The 21,305-nt window shown below is 47.4% G+C and overlaps 1 protein-coding gene across 1 annotated transcript in view; it reads left to right on the top strand.

The window, feature by feature from the left end:
- The window catches only part of LOC146189699 (ras-related protein Rab-37-like), a 134,036-nt gene extending 113,113 nt beyond the window's left edge, over positions 1-20,923 (top strand). The window contains exons 3-8 of the mRNA XM_084604469.1: positions 3,338-3,379; positions 3,983-4,049; positions 6,142-6,194; positions 7,147-7,269; positions 9,449-9,525; positions 11,044-20,923. Of these exons, the coding sequence (XP_084460595.1) occupies positions 3,338-3,379; positions 3,983-4,049; positions 6,142-6,194; positions 7,147-7,269; positions 9,449-9,525; positions 11,044-11,158 (477 nt within the window). The 3' untranslated portion in view covers positions 11,159-20,923. The remainder of the gene's footprint in view (positions 1-3,337; positions 3,380-3,982; positions 4,050-6,141; positions 6,195-7,146; positions 7,270-9,448; positions 9,526-11,043) is intronic.
- The last annotated feature ends 382 nt before the right edge of the window (positions 20,924-21,305 follow it).

The following is a 21,305-nucleotide window of genomic DNA, read 5'->3' as shown; positions in this document are numbered from 1 at the left end:
TACACTAGGCCCCGAATTTCTTTAATAAAGTGACTTTCATTCCAACTTCCCAAGACGCTTTAGTAGCTGAGTCTCAGGCTGCGTGACAGAAGCAAAATCAATATGCTACCATGTTACATTGTTTCGCCTACTGTTCATGCTAAAACCATTATGTCAGGCTGAGTTGGGGACTTCAGTTCACTGAATGAAAACAGTTGTGTCACGTTGTCAAATATTGGTTGGAACTGATGGGGCATATTATATTAACATAACGTCGCACGGAAAACTACCAAACTGCATAAATCAAGCCTGCAAAAACACAAACACAATACTGTAAAATGTTGCCCTAGTAACGATTTACACGAGAAAATAAATGCCACCTTCGGGATGCTTTTCATGGCGGTTTTATCTCCTTTTTATCATTCCTTGCACGTTTGGTTCCTTCAATAATAAAGGTGATTAGGAAAGTTGAACGAAAATTCGATTTTATTTTTGTCGGCATATTAACTTTTCTAGTTTACTTTCAATGATTTAGAATAACCTTCCTAAACCTCTTGATACTTGCGTATAGTATTTACCTCTGCACTATCGGGACCACATTAATTCTTGAATTGAAAAACACAAATGCGCTGACTGGTTAAGAACGAAAGGGAGTGAAAGTTATTCTTTATCCCTTCTGAAGAGTGGTTATCGCATTTTAGATGAACTGGGCAAGGTTATATCCTCGCAGAAACGAGATGTTATTCGTGCTTTCGTGTGTGAAATATTCTGTTCGAGTTGCACTTGTTCCGAATAGTGTACGTGACACAACATTTGTAAACAACGCCCAAAATGTCAGCTCATTTTGGGCGGAAACTGGGAGTTAAGTCGAAGCCTTGCCCCGCCGGGATGGCGCAGTGGTAAGACGCCCGACTACTGTGCCGGAGTTCCCGGGTTCGAACCCGACCGCGGCGGCTGCGTTTCAATGGAGGCGAAACGAAGAGGCGTCCGTGTGCAGCTGTGCGATGCCAGCGCACGTTATAGATCCCCATGTGGTCGAAATTACTCCGTAGCCCTCCACTACGACTCCTCTTTCTCTCTGTCCAGTTTCACTCCCACCTTCCTCCCCTCCATTGCGGCGCGGTTCAGGTGTCCACAGAGCAAATGTGACAGATACTGCGCCTTTCCCTTACTGTGAACCAACCAATCAACCAATCAATCGAAGCTGCCGGCAAGGCAGTACAGCCTGCTTCGAACCAGGTGTTATTGCTAGATATCGCGCGTGTGTGTGCCTGAAAGGGAAATAACAAGGCGAATAAGATTCCGATTGAGCGAATTTTCAAGTACTTACAGATTATGACTAGTAGCTTAACGATATCGCTGAAGAGGAAATTATATAACAGTTGCATCTTACCTGTACTCATCTATGTGGCTGAAACGTGGAGGCCAACGAAAAGGCTTGTACTTATGTTGAAGAAAACGCAAATAGCTATGGAACGTAAAAGGGTAGGTGTAACTTTGAGAGATAGGAAGCGTGCACAGTAGGTCAGAGAAATAACTCCGGTTAATGACATACTACTGGAAAGCAAGAAGAAGAAATATGCATGGGCAGGACATGTAGTTCGAAGAGAGGATAACAGATGGTCGCTGAAGGTAGCAAATTGGATACCAGGGGAAGGAAAGCGTTGCAGAGGGTGCCAGAGAGTTAGGTGGGCGGATGAGGTTAAGAAGTTCGCAGGGGTCAAGTGGATGCAGCTAGCACAGGACCGGGCTAATTGGAGGAATATGAGAGAGGTCGTCGCCCTGCAGCGGGTATAATACGGCTGCTGCTGATGAGGATGATGATGGTGATGATGATGATGATCACGTGTGCAACGCGGAACACGTTCAATCCTTCAAATTTCTTCCCCTTGCGCGGAGCACCAGACAATCGCCACGCGTGCTCGATGTAATGTCATAGTTCACCCGACCACGCAATGGCTATTTGCGTTCATGGAAACAAAGGCTGGGCGTTGCCTCTCCGCATGCACACTGGTTCCGAGCCCGCACATCGTGTTGCCGCATTTTTCGCCCTTCTTGATTGTATTATGCACTTCTCCAGCTTCTTCAGCACCGCGCAATACACAACGCATTCTACGGAGAACAAACGAGAAAAATCATGTCTTGTTCTAACGTGGTATATGCGGCTGGCGTACGGGCAGCAGTGAATGATTTAGCAGCACGCCAACAAGCTTCATCAGTGGCAGCGACACCAACGCCATCTGCCGCAAGCTCAGCGACGCTAAGCGCATGCGTATCCCGTGACCCAATAAAGCATTCAACGGGACTCTGGGTATGGTGGCTACTCTGGGTGTTTCGCTTGGATTGGATTGGATTGGCACTAGGCTTCTCTTTTTTACAAGGTGGACCAGCCCAGCCGAAAAAAACTACAGAACCGTGTCAAAAATACGACAAAATATTCTGTATTTCTGTTGTAAACGTCAGATTTTTCTGTAGTTCTGTAGTTTCACTGTAGTATATTTCTGTTGTCCGTGGTTCTGTAGCACTTTTCTGTAGTTCTGTAGTTTTTCTGTAGTATATTTCTGTTGTCTGTAGTTCTGTAGCACTCTTCTGTCGTAACTACATACATTTCTGATGTTACTACAAAACGTTCTGTTGTCACAACAGGTTTCCCTTCAAAAACCGCACACAGATTCTGTCGTAACAACAGAAAATTTTCTGTAGTTATTTTTGACTGGGAGAAAGGTCCTAGCTAAGTCAATTTGCTACTGTGACGGAGTCTGTCCCGCCCTGACGCAACGCCACCAACACTATTTACCTAGTATGCCTTATCCAGTTCCCAAGGCGTTCCGGTGATGATGATGTCGATGAAAGAGGAGTGTGGCGTTGCGTATACCTTCCGGCTATCCATGCACTGTGGAGGCCATTTATTTCTCGTGTTCCTTTTTTTTTTTTTTGCGTGTGTGTCTATGTGAGTGTACGTCTCCGTCACGTATATTATGGTACGGTAGGAGAGAGTATGAAAGCCTCATATGTCGCGAACATTTTTAGGCTGCACGATACCGCACGAAAGATGCTGATATGCATTGTGTAAAGTCAACGTATGCCAGATGTTGCATCGCCAGCTGACGCAGGGATTTTGTCGAAGATGTGGATGCAGTGCGAACCAAATGGCTGGCAGATGTTCATTATTACCCTGCACTGGTTACCCAAACCAGAACAATCACATTCGAAGGCGATGTTTTACGTCATCATTTGCAGCCCCGGAAAGGGTATGGGTTGCTGCTGACTTCTTTCATCGTACTATTTCCCCCGTGCTTGTCATAGGGTGGTAAAAGAACTGGTTACTGAGCGATGGTTGTCCTTTTGTTCTGTGCAGAACAAAGTTGTGACAGTGGACGACTACAAGGTGAAACTTCAGGTGAGCATTCGTTTTCTTACCTATAGACGCTCTGCGTCTTGATTAATTTGCTTACACACGTGAGGTTACTGTGTTGAAACGGCCCAGTCTTTCCTACGTGGAAATATCCCTGTGTACATGTAAGAAAGGATAAGCCTGGCGACAGCTATACCGCAGTTTAGTATAGTATACGTTTATACTTTCGCGACAGAGGGAGCAAATGGTCGCGATTGACCGCAACACAAGAAAAGAAAAAAGCATTTCTCATTTAATGGGACCAGCAGTACCGTCTTGCAAAACTGAAATACAGCGTGAGCGCCAAATTTGACACAGCCGCTCGCCATCTGAAATGAGAGCCCCAACCACGACTATGCCCTTGAAATTTTGTTTCTGAAATTAGTAAATGTTTATTACTACTACTATTAGCGAACGTTTGAACATGATTTAAAAAAGGAGGCGCAGGGAACGAGAGCGCGGGATGCAGGCATAGTCGCCGCGCCATTCGGCGGCTGCTGGCGCGGAGCCAGAATCATGGCGTGTCAGGAAGTCAACCGGAAGTGAAATGGGGCGAATGCCTGGCACTTGGCGCGTGCCGACGGAACAGCGTTCTTTCGAATTCCGCAGATCTGGGACACGGCGGGCCAGGAGAGGTTCCGGAGTGTCACGCATGCCTACTACAGGGACGCGCACGGTGAGTGCATTTGGTGAAAACAAGTGAGTGAGTGAGTGAGTGAGTGAGTGAGTGAGTGAGTGAGTGAGTGAGTGAGTGAGTGAGTGAGTGAGTGAGTGAGTGAGTGAGTGAGTGAGTGAGTGAGTGAGTGAGTGAGCGAGTGAGTGAGTGAGTTTGTGAGTGAGTGAGTGAGTCGCCTTTGGCGTCCTGTTCATGTAGCGTGTGTATCAGCTGGAGTTGTATACCTGTATAGTCGAACGACAACGCTTTCAATTCTGTCTTCCCTTTCAGCTTTGCGACCCAGCATGCATTAGCGGGCGTACTTGTGTAAGGCACGCCGCGCGAGGTTTTTCGGTACTCAGGCACATTTTGCGGACCTGTGCGAGCACACGCGCCGCGTTTGACGTCACATCGATCGTTGAGTGTAGTGCACTCAGGCCATTCGGTAAACAATTCGCTTGCTCGCTGAGACTGGCGTGTATGTATATGCCCTGGTAAAGCGTGGTGCCTTTGAATATGGCTGGGAGCATCGCCGTTCCCGGTCGATAAAACGCATCCGTAAGCAGGCTGTAAAACACAGTCGATGTTACATTACCTGTTGTTTTGTTTTCTTTAGGCGTGCGCGCGACTCGAAGAGCCTGGACGCATCGTTCACTTTTCAAGCATTTACTCCGCTAGAGCTCAGAGTAGAGCTTCACCTGAGTGCTGCTCGCGTGTACCTGTTTCGAGCTTTGGGATATATAATGTTGCGAATCGGAAAACACGGGCGCTCGAGTAAGTAGGCAAGGAAGGCAAGGAACCTTATATATAAAGAAAACAGAGGAGAAATAAAATACCATCACGACATATCAGGATCGGGAGAGATAATAAGGGGCTTTCTCTAGTCTATTTTTGACCTGCAGGTCTGTTGACCGTTATCTAATCAGTTGCTGCATTTTCTGCATCAGTCTTTCTCCGCGCAAGGTGAACGATGGTTCGCAAGAAGTCACTGCTGTTACTTTCCAAGGAACTTCTCAAAAGCCGTTACTACGATCTTTCCTTAACCCAGAATACCTATTTCTAAATGCCGCATTCTTCTGAAACACACCATTCTTCAAGTAACGAGCGAAAAAATGGGTATCTTTAAAATAATAACGGAAAGAAATGTGGGACAGGACATTACACTATAATGTAGGTATTAAATAAACAAGAGTATAAAATTTTTAACAGATCTGAATAAAACGCAAGTTGAGCAAACGAAATAACAAATAGTAACGCGATTTTTAAAACGTCAAATTTCGCAGCGTTTTTCGTCTTCGGTGCATTATATTTTCTCCCGCAATTGTCGTAGCTCAACGATGAAAGGTAGAATTTAATATCATCCACTGCACTAACTATATACGAATGAGAGGAGTGGAAGATCGAAAGAATAATTTGCCACACAATCCCCCCCCCCCCCCCCCACACACACACACAAAAAAAAAATGGGGCTCACTCATAGAACGTTCATATTGCAACGCGTTATCCAGCGACGTCACTATATTGTCCCTCATGACATCACCATGCTCGGACAATTCAGCTTTATGCTTTGTCATGGAACTTTGCACTGCGTCACGGGTGATGTCACTGCATACGAAAAATCAGCGTGGCGCGTTGCGGTGACGTCAAGCATCGACTCTGCTGCATGCTGATTGTTCAGTGTGCCGCAGCGTTACGCTGGCAACGCCGCATAACCGGGAAATATGCCATTGACAGGGTAGTTGTAGAAAGAATTGATTGGAATTATGCTCAAATCTATTTCCACACAGCCTTCGCCTACCTTCCGGCCTCTCTTACTACGATGCGTTTTTAGGCCCGATTTTAGTTTGAAGCCGTAGTAGGCGCGCTAGGTAAAGGTTGGACATTGTAAAAGGCTCAGCCGCCTTGTGTTGTTTTCTTGCTTCCGTATTGTCGTTTCCGCTGTTTTATTTTACAATGTCCCACCAACTGGCCCACAGCCGAGCTCTTTAAAGGTTGAGCAATTGACTGCCAAAATACTCCCTAAATCTCTGCTTGTCTTCTGCTTTTTGATGCTACTATACTAACTTACCTTTCGTTCACTAACCCGTGCCCGGCTGGCTTGTTTCCTCCGCAGCGCTACTCCTACTGTACGACGTGTCGAACAAGACCAGCTTCGATAACACGAGGGTGAGAGTTCACTCTTTGACACCTCGCTTTGCGTGCACCTTTGACCAATCTATGCCGCGCTTTTGTGCATGCAATAAAACTGTTCCCAGACGCCTAACAAATAACACGTTAGGCTACGAGTGAAACGATTAATTGCGACTCGCCTTCTCCCTATGTATGCAACCAGCTGGTCGTTTAGTCAACTAACCTGCTTACCGAAACCTGACTGAGAGCAGCCAGGAGGTCAGTTGGCTACTGAAAAGCGCCTGTATTGACTTGTGTGAGTTGCCGGAGCTCAGCGGCTGCGCAGCCAATAGAGAGTGATACCTGGCCATAACCGCTGGGTAGTATATTTTCATTGCTTGTCGGAAAGGGCAACCGCATATCTTATTTCTAATCCGGTATATGACAGATTCGCTGCTCAGCGCAGATGGTCCGGACGCAGGCAGTCCTTAGCCGTCAATGCTAAAAGCGCAATAGACGAAAACATGGTATTACAGATAAATGCAGGCGTGTATCAATCAATCAATCAATCAATCAATCAATCAATCAATCAATCAAAGTGATCTTTATTTGCATGAAACGAAATACATAAAGAATATTTGGACCGATAGCCGCGGGGCTAGTAGACGGTCCAGTACAGAATAAACTTGATCAGGCAGCCGTAATGAGCACATACAAACACACACACACAAAAAAACTAAAACAGACAACAAAAAGAATCAACACGCACGGAGGAAAATACATTTCAGCAAACAATTCATAGGCAATTAATACAAAACGCAAGCGAACGGCAACGCTTACAGCTAAGGATGGCACCCCCAGGTCGCATGGAGTCCTCGTGGAAGCTGTTAATGCTTTTCGAAGCCCACAACAGCTAATAGGCAGTTTTTTTACTATGACTTTCGTAATTATTCCCGTATGGGGTTGTGTGTCTCGTGCAAGTGACATTCGACTGGGCTGTGTCGTGCAGGCGTGGCTGGGCGAGATCAATGAGTACGCCCAGGATGACGTGGTGATCATGCTCATCGGCAACAAGGCCGACATACAGCAAGACCGACAGGTGCGCCTCGAGGACGGAGAGAGGCTGGCCAGGGTGAGCGTCTCCTTTCTCCACGCCCGGCGTTATACAGGACATCGGGGTAGTTTTGCGGGTCGCTGTAATTTACCCTTTATTCGTCGCAACGAAGCCACAGGGAGAAGAACCGCAACTGTGATGGACAGCTAGGTGATAGCCTAGCTCGTCTCCAACGCTTTTTGTGACCATCCCTTTTTGTCACAACCACGATGGGATATTAAGCGACAATCTATTGCAGGTGTCCTTCACCGCGTTGTGCAAGTCGGAAGGTTAATCGATAGCCTAGGAGGTCTTCGGGGTAGAAATCGGCAAGTGATGTGAACGGGCGCTAACTTCGCGTGTCTCCTGTACAAGTATGTACTACTTCTGGCCAGACGTCGAGAAAAAAAAAATGTCGCACGCTTAACAAAGATAAGCCTGTTTTACCACCCGCGGCCAGCGTAGCATTCGTGCGGAACAACCAGTGCACCGACGCTTCGCAATGCGCAGTCCTTGCATCCATGCTTAGTTCGTTTCTTCATTGCTTTAAAAGGGCTGTGTATAGCGCATTTCATCGATCTGCTGGCATAGGTGTAGCACGATTTGGCCATTGCGCATGCGCACGAAGGCTTCCGGTAAACCGGTACACGGCTATTCTCCAATAAGTGTCCGCTATGCCAAATCTCTCTAATATCACTCACTGTACTGGAAGCTATAAGAGGGCGCGCACGGTGCAGCATATGCGAAACTACCGATGCTGACCCAATCAATCACAAAAAGGGTTTGGCCAGCTGGCGCAATGCGTCCTTTCATGCGGGACATCTGTCTGAGTCTGCCTTTTATCTCCTACCTTTACCCCTCCACTCTGTTTTTCTCCTCAATCGCGTCTGACCCGGTAACCGCTCTGGTTAAATGGACTGGTCAGTTAACTTACCGGCCCGGGTGAAGCCCTGTATAAGCGGCTAGAGGTCTTTTGATCACAATACTTTCAAAACTACGCTTCGGAACCAGGCTAATTTTCTGTGGCGCTTCCGCGCAGGTTTACGTTAGAGGAAATGACAAGGATCTACATACGAAATCTATCGCCACTCATCTTCATAAGCTTCGGCAGCGCTGAAAGGCATTACCTTGTCGGTTTTTAAAATTCATTTTGTGATCTGTTGCGCGTCTGTATTTTTCTTATTGCGTCGGTTTCACTAATCATGGATTTGGTTAGCAGGCCTCACCGCACTTATTGACCGTCTCGTAGTTTGTAAGTTGTACGCACTTTATTTATTTTATTGTCCACTAGAGTTTCTATAGTCAGTTAAGCTCTAGAGTTCTGTCCCCGTCGGACCACCAGATTTGAATACATGAGCCCGATGGAGTGTTCTGCAATGAAATTACCAAAGAGTTAATGTGCGCATAATATTCTCTTCAGAGCTAGTTTCTGCTGGCTGTATGGCGGGGTGTGATGCAGCTAATTTTGCGAAGAAATATAAATCGAAGAGCGAAGGGGAAATCCGTCTTGTGTCCTTTTATCTTGACTCAGCACTTTTTTTTTTTTCATTTATCGCCTGTGTCCATTTAGGCAGGCATAAAGGTGACTTTAAAATACAAAGTGAGCAGCGTGGGTTGGAGAATGAACAGAATTTGCTGTCGATTTAAAGTGCAGATTATTAAGAAATGAATTTGTGCCCAGCATATGCAATCCAACGAACTAACATTTCACAATTTCGGCTCTAAGTAGTACAGACCCCCGAAATGCGTGCCTTTAATTTATTGTTTTCATCTTGTACTCGCAAGCTAGTCGCAATTTATTCAGAAGCTCCTTCAGGCTGCCTCAGTGAGCTTTAGGTAAACACTTTCAAACGGAAGGTCGCAGACTTCTTCACGGCCGTAGGAGCAACCGGTGTTTTGGACTGTGTTAAGCGAAAGCTTGATCTTCGACTCTTTTGTTCTACTAGCATGATTCAGTGTCCAGTATGACGGCACTCTTCTTGGACGGGTTGATGTCTCCGTAAACAATGCATCTACGACAATTCGGCACTCTTTGTGACTGCTCTTGATATACTATTTGACAAAGAGATTCACACTGCTCAGTTCACACTGATAAAGAGGTTCACACTGCTGTCTACACTTGCCTAACTTGACATTTAAGTTTCGCAGATTCTGTTGCGGTGGACTTTAATCGCGAATATCGCTTACCTGGCGACCTCTGGCGACGCGCGCTTTGCAGGAGTATGGCGTGGCCTTCATGGAAACCAGTGCCAAGACAGGCTGCAACGTGGAGTTGGCCTTCATGGCCGTGGCGAGGTGAGTGAAGTCAGCGCACATGCAGGCAGATGCGGGCAGCTGTTTCTTGGTGGGAATTTTCGAGACATTAGCTGCTTTCTTTCATCGATATATGTCACAGGTGATGCGTGTACTCCATCTTAATAAGAACAAGTCACCATCAGTGCAGGGGAAGCTATGGGTGCACGGCGATGGCTTCTAGACCTGTACAGTTAGCTAGCGAGCGTTTGAGAATGACACACTACTGGTAGCAGTCGCCTGCCCCCTTCCGTTCCTCGACGAACAACTTGTAGGATCGAGTTTTGCAACACAGCGTCCCAAGCAGTACGCCGTCAATGGACCGCCACTGGTCCAATATTGGGATATATTGGTCCCAATATTGGTCAATATTGGCGTCTGATTGGGGCGCACAAAGATCCAAGATATATGCCAACCAATTTGATTGGCTCTCCTATCAAAACCAGTATTGGCGTACTACCTTGTTTAGTGGCATTCAATGGCACTCAATGGTTACTCACTATCTTCCAACCAAGCTCACTCACTGGTTGTTATATCATGGCTATCCCACCAAGCTCACTGGCCATCCAATATCTTGTATCCATGCGTATTCACTGGATGTTCACAACAGGCATCCAGCCAGATTTATCTGCTACCCAATATGAACTATAGCCTCCGTTAGTTTTCCTCCTTAAGCAACGGTTAAGGTTAGCCTGCAGAAATAAACAAGACGCGTAAAGAGGTAATGCTTCGCTGGGACTGCTGAGTTTTTGTCTCTTCCCAGGCAGCAAAAATCATTGGCCCGGGGTTGTGATGGCAATGCACTGTTAATATGTAGGGCCGGAAATGACCAACGCAGTACCGATATTGTGTCATGGTTAGTGCTGTTTGGGCTGTCTACTCATGAAATTTCACTCGTCGGCATAACGAAGAGTGCAACACGCTCAAGAGGGATATCTATATACTCAGCAAAATTAAAGTTTTACACTAAACCTAACGCTATCATTAAATTCAAGGTCGCATCGTTCAACGATTTTCTGCCATCCGTGCCGTTTACAGCACATTTGTCTAACAGCGCACAGCTGTACAGTGTGGGTATCCACGCCGGCGCCTGAGTGAATTGAAGACAGCTTTTCTCGTCCCAAGTAGACCTTAAGTCAATAGATTCATGATCGTGGGTGCGAGACGGGAGCACCTGTCGCGTAGCATATGCTAGTCGCAGTGTCAACGCTTACTGGAAGAATGTACCTGTCATGCTAGATCATTGACCGTTACTTTTGGGTACTGAGCATGATGCGTGCTCGATTTGATCACATATTCAATAGGGGGAAAACTACAAAAAAAAAAGAACCTTATGAAATGTCGAAGTTTTAGAGAACGCTCAATTAACTCATAATTCTGGAGCCGTTCACCCGGGCATCGCTTCCAGCACGACGTGTCACTTTCGCAAGTAACAATTCATTAATCGTTAACGCATCTCCGTAGATAGCCGGGTAGTGCATGCGGGTCTAATCTCTGACGTGTTGCTCTCCTCTGACGCAGGGAGCTGAAGCAGCGGTCGTCCCGATCAGCGCACGGTGCATCGGGTCGCTTCAACATGACCGAGTACATACGCCAGGAGAGTCAAGCAAAGCCCAACGGCTGCTGCAGTAGTTAGGGATGGCGCGTCAAGCTCCGGCTGCCCTTCTAGCACCCCCAGCCAACTGCGCACGCCGCTTCCCCACCGACCACCACCTTAGGCACCACCGGCCGGCCAGTGACGTCAGTGGCGCTAGTGGAAGCGCGAATGCCTGTACTGGAACTGCTGGCATCCGCGCTGCTAGTCTACCTGTGCCACCAGCGGTACCTGCACCGGCCGTGCCGGCTGTGGCCATACCGAAAGTACTGCCATCGTAGCCGCCGCCGCCGCAGTGCTACTGGATCAGGGCCTGCCGGTACTGGAGCTTCTGGTCTTCGGGACTGCTGCTGCCGGCTCACACCTGGCTCTGAAGCCACTGGGCCGGCCTCTTCTTACACTGGAAGAGTTGGTACAAAGCTCTGGGGCCCATTGGTTCGAAAGCTAGTTCGAGCACTGCTCTCCCCTCACGTTTTTTTCCCCGTGCCACCAGTAGTGGCGCAGCCTTGGCGTCTGAATCAACCGCCGCGCCGCCAGTCAGAACCTCAATATTTGGTGGGCTCCTTTCTCATTCAGCATTCTCCTTTCTCATGAGACATCTTGCGGGAAATAGAGACTCCCAGAGGCGAGCCATTTTCTTCAGGGAAAAGAAGTAATGCATCCGAAATGCAATTCCGATTCGCGTATCCCGTCGTGTGAGGATGTGTTGCTTTGACGCGCCTTGCGACCGGAAATCCTATCTAGAGATCTGCACGGTAGGCCTGCGGCGAAACGGCTGTCTATGCGGCCGCATCAACCAACACCAACCCCCGAGAGAAACGTACGTGACCTCCCCGTCGCTGTGAGCGGGCGTGATCGAAGGCGGGACCAAAACGCTGCAGATGAGTCTGCGGCGGCTGGAAATGGGACAAAACCCCCCGGGAACTCAAAGCTATGGCTCACGGTAGTGACTCCGCAGCTAACTCCTTCTTTTTCTGCACTTTCTGGGCACCGAACCAGGGTAGGTCTATAAGTACGCGCCATCTGTCGAGGTCGCATGGCTATTGGAGATCGGAGCACGTTGTATCAACAGCTGCGGAATTTCGCGTAGGGTCTACCTATTATGCGGTTCCTGCCAATTCGAGGGTTTACGAATCGTTGTGGCGCCCGTGGTTAGTAAAATAAACTGACCAAGTCGCAGACTGAGATTGTCGATAAACGCGCAGCAAGATAGCAACAGATTCAATTTATAAGATGCAGGATCAAAAATTCGTAGACATAACGGAGCAACAAATAAATGAAGGGCAAAATAACACGGAAAATAAAGGCTGTTATGTACATAACGGCAACACTACGTAATAGTTTTTGTTGGCCGCTTCCAGATGGCGGCACCATCCGTGAGCCTCGTTCGGAGATAGCTGGTTGGCTGCGCGGCGGTCACCTGACCAAGGAGCCGCGCACGCGAGCCCCTTGTATGACGCCAAGGAGATCCGCGACGCGCGCAGTGTCTTGAGTTTCGTTGGCTTCTTAGCTCGTTTGTTGCCGCCTCCTCTCCCCTCCGAACCCCGCACAATGCGCCTGTATCCATTGCAGCGGTTGTCGCAGACGTATGCGTATGCGTGGACTGAAGCTTGGACTCTGTTGGACTGTGTGCACGTGAGTGTTTGTGTACTACGTGTGTGTGTGTGTTCGTATGTTCGAGTGCGTGCAAGCCGGACTCGGACGGCTTTGGTTCTCGACGAGGGCTGTCGGCCGTCACCGAGGCATCGTAGCAGCTCTCCTGCAAAACGCTTTGTGTGGCGTTTTTGATCGTTTGCCTCATGGGAAAGCACGTAACGTGCTAGCCGTGATCTCGGAGCGCACCGACAATAGTATGCCGCTTGGCACATCCTTACGGACTAAAAAAAAAAAAAAAAAAGCAGCCTGAGCTGGTTTTCAGAGTAAATCGTCATTGTGACAGAAACGCGAAAACTACCAGCCAAAAGTGCTGAAACGTTCAGTACATGTCAGCTGCATCGTCAATGGCAGGACGATCATAAACTGATCATCGTTGCCGATACGTATTGTCAGAAGAAAAGCGAGATTTTTTTTTTTTTGTATACGCGTGTAATTGGAAATGAAGCGCAACGTGAAATCTTTATCCAATGAAGAAAAAGTCATATCTTTACGATACAAGCCTGCTGATACTTAAAGGTATGAGACAGGCACGACAACATGCTTTTCTCTGTAAATGGCGTTCTGTGAAACGCTGGGGTATCAGTTCTGCATTAAATAATGCATAATTGGCCATATATTCATCGACATAACATAAAAATATAAGCAATATGAAAGTGCATTTTTTTCCACATATCCTGGACTGGACTTTGACGTATCTTACGAAAAAGTAAGTACGAAAGTATTTGGCTTCGAGTCCGACTTCAGAGCCACAGTTCAGATTGTTTGCACTTGTGGTTATGTGGACTATTGACGACAAGTGGCGAATTAACCTAATTAAACAGACGCTGTTGGTTTATGAGAGCCAGGCCCTGATTTTAAGCGCGCCGCCTACAAGACGGGCATCATAGTGCCGTCTAACATATATGTCGGTATGTTCCTCTGTTCGTCTTCCAGATGCTCCGTCACCATGACGGAAGCGTCGCCTAAACACTCATACATTTCCATTCCGTTTTCTGGTCGGTGCCATTCCTAGAACTGAGACTGGACTATCATTCTCTCTGCAAACTACATTGGTCAGTGTTTCGTTTGCATTGCATTTTTTTACGGTGTATGTTTCGACATGCTGTTTTCGTGAAAAACCGTGTGCTTGTTATATACTTAAGCAAGATATCTGGTGCACTTCGCTAGCTGGGATACTGCCATCTAGTTTACGTTTTTGAGTCGGTAAAACTTGCTTGGCGGCATCTTTTCTTATGGTACCCTTTTTCATCGTTGTCATGTGGGGAAAGTTCCAGTTCGTCAGCATTGTAGAAACATATCTACCGCAACGACTTTGCGAGCGCGGAAGCGCCAGCATCATTAGTAAGTCTCGGTCGCTTTGCAAATGCTTTCTGTTTCTCCAAACTTCATCGGAAATGTTACTGTCCACAACTGGGGTTGAAAAACAGTCACGATAGTCTGTTTATTGCATAATTTGACATCACATCTATCATATCTTGATCCCACCCTCTTCATTAATGAAATCTAAATATTTTTTGTCGTGTGCGTTGTCTTTTATTAGCGAGAGAAACAGGGTGATTCCGGTTTTGTCATAAACTTCGTCTTTTCCTATTCCCTTTCATTCTAACCGCGTTCCTAGTTTTTCAAAGGAAAGTCGGGTACTTGGTGAACAGATCATTCATCTTTCGCTCGTGGAACTAGACGGTTCCCCTTCACTTATTCGTCGTTGTGTGTGTTTATCTCCAGCCGGTGCTCGAATTCGCACTCCTGCGTCATAGTTTAATTAAGTCGAAAGCGTTAGACTCTCAACGCGTCTAAACTGCCGGCATACGCCTCCTGTCGGCGACAAATGGTAGCACAGGTGGTTTTCTTTTCACTGGCCTCCCATGCCAGCCCAGTCGGTATTTACTGGCACCAAGGTTTTGAAGTCATCTGCCCTCCCGTTGCAGCGTCAGCGTTGATATACTGTCAGTTACCTGGTTTGTGTGGGTTCTTTGAGGTAAACAGCTGCCGCTGCAGTTTGTATATACGGGGTAAATATAACAAGAAATCTACGCATAAAGCAAATAGCTCGACTCAGGCTCGTCATCTGGCGGTTATTTGGGCCACATAAGAGAGATATAGCACACCGCGATCCGCTACCGTGATCCGACACCGCGCGTTCCACTGCGCATGCCCAGATCACTTTGATACCGATAGATGGCGCCACATACTGGATGTCGGCACATAGACCTGGGTCACGGTGGCAGATCGCGGATCACGGTATGCTAAATCTCTCTATAATCTTTGAATCTATACTGTTCGACATCCAATCTCCTGTTCTTATTTATTATGGTACCCTAAATTCCCAGACGCTTCTCAGAGGGTGCGGCTGCGCTTTTAGCGAAGTATTGTTTTGAAAACAGCTTTGCTGAACGATGCAGCGTCGAAGATGCGCGCCATCGAGGCTAGTAAAAGTTTCCAACCCCTGCTAAAGTATGTCATGAAAATCAAACGAATGCATGAAATGTGAAATTATGATACTTACGGAAAGACACGTATTAGTTATGGCCGGTCGCCTGAAACCAACGCCATCTATGAACTACTGGCTTAGCATCATGAGTGCGTACTGAGTTATCTTGATGCTAGTCAATTTGAAGACGTCAGACGAGGCATCGATTTAGATTGCTCTAACTTACATGTATAAACGAGACAGCACGCAGTCTGAGACACCTTCAGGCTATAAAGAAACCGCTATATAAAAATTAAAACATCTGCTGTGTCGGCGATGTTGAGCAGTTTGCGGATTGGCGGAACTTGATTTTGCACATAACGGCGCTTCATCATTTCTCTGCCGGAATGAGACAACATCCGCATCGGAACAATCCTTTCATACCGGATGACGCTGGCGCTGCACGCATTTGCGACAGTATTGTGTGAGAAAACAATGCACGCGGCAGGCGCTACAGGCGTTGGCCACGTGTCACTGATTTCGAAAGTACGCGCGTCGCGCTCGCGGTTTTTTGTAGCTACCAATCGCACTCATCCTTGTTTGCACAGAGCTTGCGATGACGTGGGTGTTGTGTCGTGACTGTTTCACCCAAGACATTTATTACACACACGCCTCTCTGGTTGATCAACGAGTGTATACGACGATACTGTGGTGCAATTGTGTGCGTGTTGTAATCCATTGTGGTCATGTGTAGTCTCACACATTTGTAGATTATGGAGGAGAGTGTACGCAGGACATACCGTATCTTCCGGTGCATAACCCGCAGATTTATTTTTGTTCTGTTAGTAGCACATTTATGATGATGGAAACTGTGTTACGTTTTGTTGTCTCGGTGCTGTCATTAGCTGTGTGATATATCTGTGACAACGCAGCCTATATCTGGTCGGAAGATGCCGGTTTAACTGCAAAACGGTTTTCAACAACACGGGAGCTATCGCACGTACCTCCCACGAAAGAGGTGTCACCCCAATTTTCCGACTTCGGCTGTTTGCGGAGAGGATAAAGGGTACGAAAGAGTGGCAAGCACAAGATATTTCGATCCCAGTGCTAACAAGCTGTTTGATCACTGTAGGTTTTACAGCACAGGGAGCACTTGTCATTGTATACTATAGATGGCGCCACTAGCCGAGCTACGTTCTGACTTCTGAGGGAATTCCCTTCGCAGTATTGGTGCGCTCGCTTTCCTTTAATGTTGAAATATGCCGCGGAAAAGGATAGTGTTGGCACCGTTTTACAAATCGGATGCTGACTTTGAAAATGAGGGGGCGTGTGTGCTTCACCAGTGCTTCAAGATACGAGCGCATTGGCGAGTCTTGTCTAACTTTCTCTTCTGAGGTGACCGCGCAACGTGGTCACTCTCTTAATACTGACCTTTCAAAGGGACGTTTTTAATATGGGGACGCGGATTATAAACTGAAAAATACGGTACTGTCGCTTTTTCACGCGCGTAGGTTTTCGGCATTGGTGTGACTAACCGAATTCTCTGTGCACATCAAGCCCAAGCACGGCAGTGCAGTGTGGAGCAGTGGGTCCACTCATTTGTGGTTCAGACGCCGAGTAATATCGTCAAAGTGTTTTCCGCCGCCGATGGGGAATAAGCTGGCCTTGTGTAACCATGAATGGCGCAGAGTTCATGTCCACGAGCAGCGCGGTGCGTTACGTGATGAACCGGAGCGTTCGATCTTTGCGACAGCCAAACGGTGTTGACGGGTGAACACGAAAGAGACGACTGTGTCCGATGCGCACCTTATCGCATCAATGCACGCGTGTGCGGGAAAAATGTACAACTTTGGTCAAAGTCTCCAGCTGATACGTTTAACTGGTCATTCACGCCAGTCGTGGAGCTTTAAATTTAGGGCGGATGAGAGGAACTTGCCTTGAATTCCTATGGCCTTTAGAGCTTCGGGGATGCCACGACGGCTCGACTGCACGCCTCTGCGCTAAGCCCTGTGGCCTAGAAAGTTTTGACTGATGCTGTAGCGCCGATATCGTGCGCCAAGTCTCGAAAGAGGCGGCCTACATATCGAATGTCGAAGAGGAGAGAGATAGAGAGAAGATGGAAAGGCGAAGAGCTGACACCTTGTACAAAAGAAAGAAAAGACTGCAGCTTCCCAGCATGCGTTCTTATGTTTTGCTATTCAGTAACGTTCACATCAAGCACTGACTTTTTTGCGTGCATTTTTATTTTTGACGTATTGAATATTGTTGACGTATAATTCACGCATGCGGCATAACCATGGCGAGTGTCGAACTCAGACGTCTGTTAACGTGCCAGGCGATAGCGTTTCGCGGCGTGCGTGAATGCACGCAGACACATGTTACGTATGTGCGTATCCGTGGTGTGCCTGCTGACAGTCACCGCGCTCTAGTGTTACCAATGAGAACTAACGGTGTGCCGAACTCTTGTACTCCGGGTGGCTTATCTCCGTACTGCTCGCAGGCAGTGTGGGTAGGCGGTTTTGCTGGATTGAGGTATCAGCTGCGCAGATTGCTCGTCGTCACAGAATTTTGTGCGATTGCGCAGGCTGAGATATTGCCTGTACGCTGGGCGGCTGAAGGGATGACATTGATGACATGTCTACTGCTGACTGTGCGTAAACGACTACGTAATACAGCGACACGCAGTGCAAAACAAAAAGCGGAATCAGCTCACGTTCCTGTAAGCACTTTTTGCAGGTACAGCGCTTGCCGTGCTGCATGGCATCAGCGACCCGTGTGTCCTGCCATATCTTGCTCCTGTTAAGACCTGTGGCAAGTGATTTGAACACAAGGGCGCACAGAGAAGGCTTGAAATGGGGTGTTTACATGACGCGTATGTGTAATACGAATGAGCACACGCGGCAAAAAAGCGGGCTGCGAGCTAAATGTGTTCAACATTCCTATGGCACTGTACAAAAGCAATCGATTGTTGAACTGTTAATATGTTCAAGTTTCTCATTCAACAGGGTTCTAGCAGAAAGTACGGCTTTAAAGCTTTATAGCGCGGTTTCTTGCACTAAATGCTAAGTTGTGCGAAGCAAGAAGCTGTGATGGCCGCTTCAGGTAGACGTCGTATGTCGCCGACGATATTACAGCTCCAGAAATGTTCCACTCTTAATCGTTCGTTACAAAGTTCCGCTCATTGTTCGTGAGAAGCTCACGGCGCTCGTCGACGTTGCCTCTTCAATTAAACTTTGATAGTGCACGCAAAGATTTCGCACAGAGACCGAAGCATCGTGGAAATGCTTCACCATGTGATAGCTCTTTTGTCTGTTTGTGCATGTTTGCGCACGGTGCAGTACGTTACCGGTAGCACGAAAAAACACAGTCGTACGGATGGCTGTCAGTATATGACGATGACACTGGTAATTGGCATTTCATTTGGGGATTTCTGCCTCCTTTGGGAAATGAAGGAGTGAACTTTGACGAAAAGGGATTTTCCCGAACTATCGGAGAATTTTAAGAACAGGAATGAGTTTTGTGCCTGAGGATGTTTTATTGCTGCGTGGAACATCAGAATACGCTGTAACAGACGCATCCTGTCTTTTTTTTCTTTTGTAAAATTCAGTTAAGCAGTCACTGTTTAGAAAAATGGCGTTTCATCTCAAACGCCAGATGACCTTCAGCTAGCGTGCTCGAGCCTCGTATCGATATGGCTGCAATTGTCGGAATCGATAGGAATCTGCATGGAGCGTTGCTCTTTCCATAGAAAGATAGAAAAACGAAGGCGAAGTAAATATCGGTCACTATTTAAAGCATACGCTGTTTTAAATTACCTCATGCAATGCATTTTACAGGCTTTAGTCGAATTCAGAAGCCCTGTGTGGCGTGGAAATGTCGACTATCGCCCCTTGAAACGTGTTCCTATTGCGCTTCAATGCACTTGCAAGGGCGGTGACTACGTATGCTGCATTCGATACTCCAGCAAATAATGTTGCAATTAACAACGCAGGGCTTGCGGTAGCAGTGCGTAGGTACAGAAAATAGCCCTCTTTTTGCCTAAAGGGATGGTGTACTGTGAAAGACCCAAACTCTCCAACGTTCACGCGACAACGTATTTGCTAGTAAATTGTTATCGGCACTTGACTATGAAGAGTGTACCGTTGCCTATGTGATGAGACCCAGCTGCGCCTATTTTTATAGCCGTGTAATGAAGATGATATGGTGTCTGCCCCATAAGCCTAACTAACGCTCGCTCTGTCTGTCAACGGTTCCAGCAACATAAATGTACGGCATTTGGAAATACACTTTTTACTGACAACGGTTCCAGCAGTGACCTTGGGAGACGACCCCCACGTGACCCCTGAGAGGGGCCCAATGCAGCGGCGACGCTATCTGAAGCATTGGTCTGCGATTTGCGTAGAGCCGGTAGAGTGAAAAAGAGCGCAGTCGAAGAACAGGCAGCAATTGTTAACACCACGGAAAGGAAGACACATTGGTCCTTCGTGCTCATTGCCCTAGAAAAGAACAACCATCAGAGGCTACAAGTCCAGTTGTCCCCTGCTGCGTCCTAGTGCCGGATATCTTGTCCATCAGTACAAGTCAATCACCTTTGCATAATTAACAAGGTAACATGCTTAACCTACGTGCAGCGTCGCCTTAAGGTCATTTCGACGCGCCGCCTACGTCTCTACAGTTCCGCTGACATGCGCGAGGTGGCGACAGTGTTCAGTCACGTATCCACTGCATTCGGCGCTTGCAAAACAGTGTTCGTTCGCTGCGCACGCATCCAGGCATGTCAAATTCCTGAGCGACGTCGAGGTCTCGTTAATTATTTCGGCGTAGCGCGTCGCCATGGGAGAGGACCGAAAGGACCGCGGCAGGAATGAGTTTCAGAGGCATGCACGACGTTGTACGTGGGCAGTTTCGGCACGTCGCGTGTGTGGGGTTGGTCAAAGACGTATGTATGTGTCTATCGTAACAGCTGTCTGTTGAACTGTGCGTTTCCTTTTCACTGTTCCTTTTTTTTTGTCGCTCTGCCGCGGTTGACATAGCGGCACTTGTGACTGTTTCACCGACCGGTTATTTTATCTGGGCCGGAATAATGTGATGATGCTATTTCGGCTGTATTCCATTTTTCGTTTCTTTTTCTCGTTCTCTGTGATTCGCTCACGTGACACCGCGGCCCGTGTTGCCTCTCCGTCAAGGGTCGAAGCCGCGGGACAGCGTGGGGTCATGGCCTGACATCAGAATCACTACGAAAAAAAGAACTATACTAAAATGTGGTCGTTATTATTACTCCGTGTCTCGCACGGCTCACTCAGGCCTTCGGTGGCTCGGTTATGACGTTGTGACAGAGTTGTATACATTGATCGCTGTGAAATGTTAACGATGGCACACAACATAAAACTCGTGTATCACAGTGACGTTCTGCGATGTGTGTACTTCAGGTGTATGGCTCTAGGAATGTGTGTGCGTGTATGCGTGTTCGATAGAGCAGTGATTTACGTGTTGTTTCTTTTTTAATTTCGTCTACTACGGTTGCGCGGTAGGAACCGCGCGCTTTTCAGCCAGTTTCTCGAAAAGCGCGCGGTCGGCCGAGGACTCAAGGTGTGGCCGAGTCGTTGTTGAAAGCGCTGTTACTCACGGTGGTATTATCGCACAGACGTACGAGTCTATGCGTCTATATGTACTGTTGACATATACGCTACGCTAATAAAAGCGAAGTGTTCGACGTGTTTCGTCGCATTATTTTGAGAGAACTGAAGAGGACCTTCACTCGTACGGATAGCACACAAACGTGTTCATGCATTAGTTTCATTTTGCGGCTGACATCTCGATGAAATATTTAGAATTCGTCTTTTTTACAAGGCCGCTCTGCGCACGCGCCTCTTTCCTGGTTGAGAACGAACCACCGACCCATTTGCGCATGCGCAGTTCTTGGCCTCCGTGATTGGCGCAGCCGGAGCCGACCGTGGAGTCCTTCATTCATTCATAAACCTTTATTCATGAGGATGACCTGAGGCCTATGCGCAGTTCATATTAGTTAGATATGAGTTTTAATTAGAGAGCAGTACCGTATACAGTTTTAAACAAAAACTGCTGTTACCGCTTTGACGTCAAGAATGACCGCTGTCTTCAATT

The sequence above is a fragment of the Amblyomma maculatum genome, chromosome 5, assembly GCF_055883805.1.
Source record: "Amblyomma maculatum isolate TAMU_Amacu chromosome 5, ASM5588380v1, whole genome shotgun sequence".
NCBI lineage: Eukaryota > Metazoa > Arthropoda > Arachnida > Ixodida > Ixodidae > Amblyomma > Amblyomma maculatum.
The sequence above is the reverse complement of the archived record's forward strand: the minus strand, read 5'-3'. Positions and strand labels throughout refer to the sequence as shown.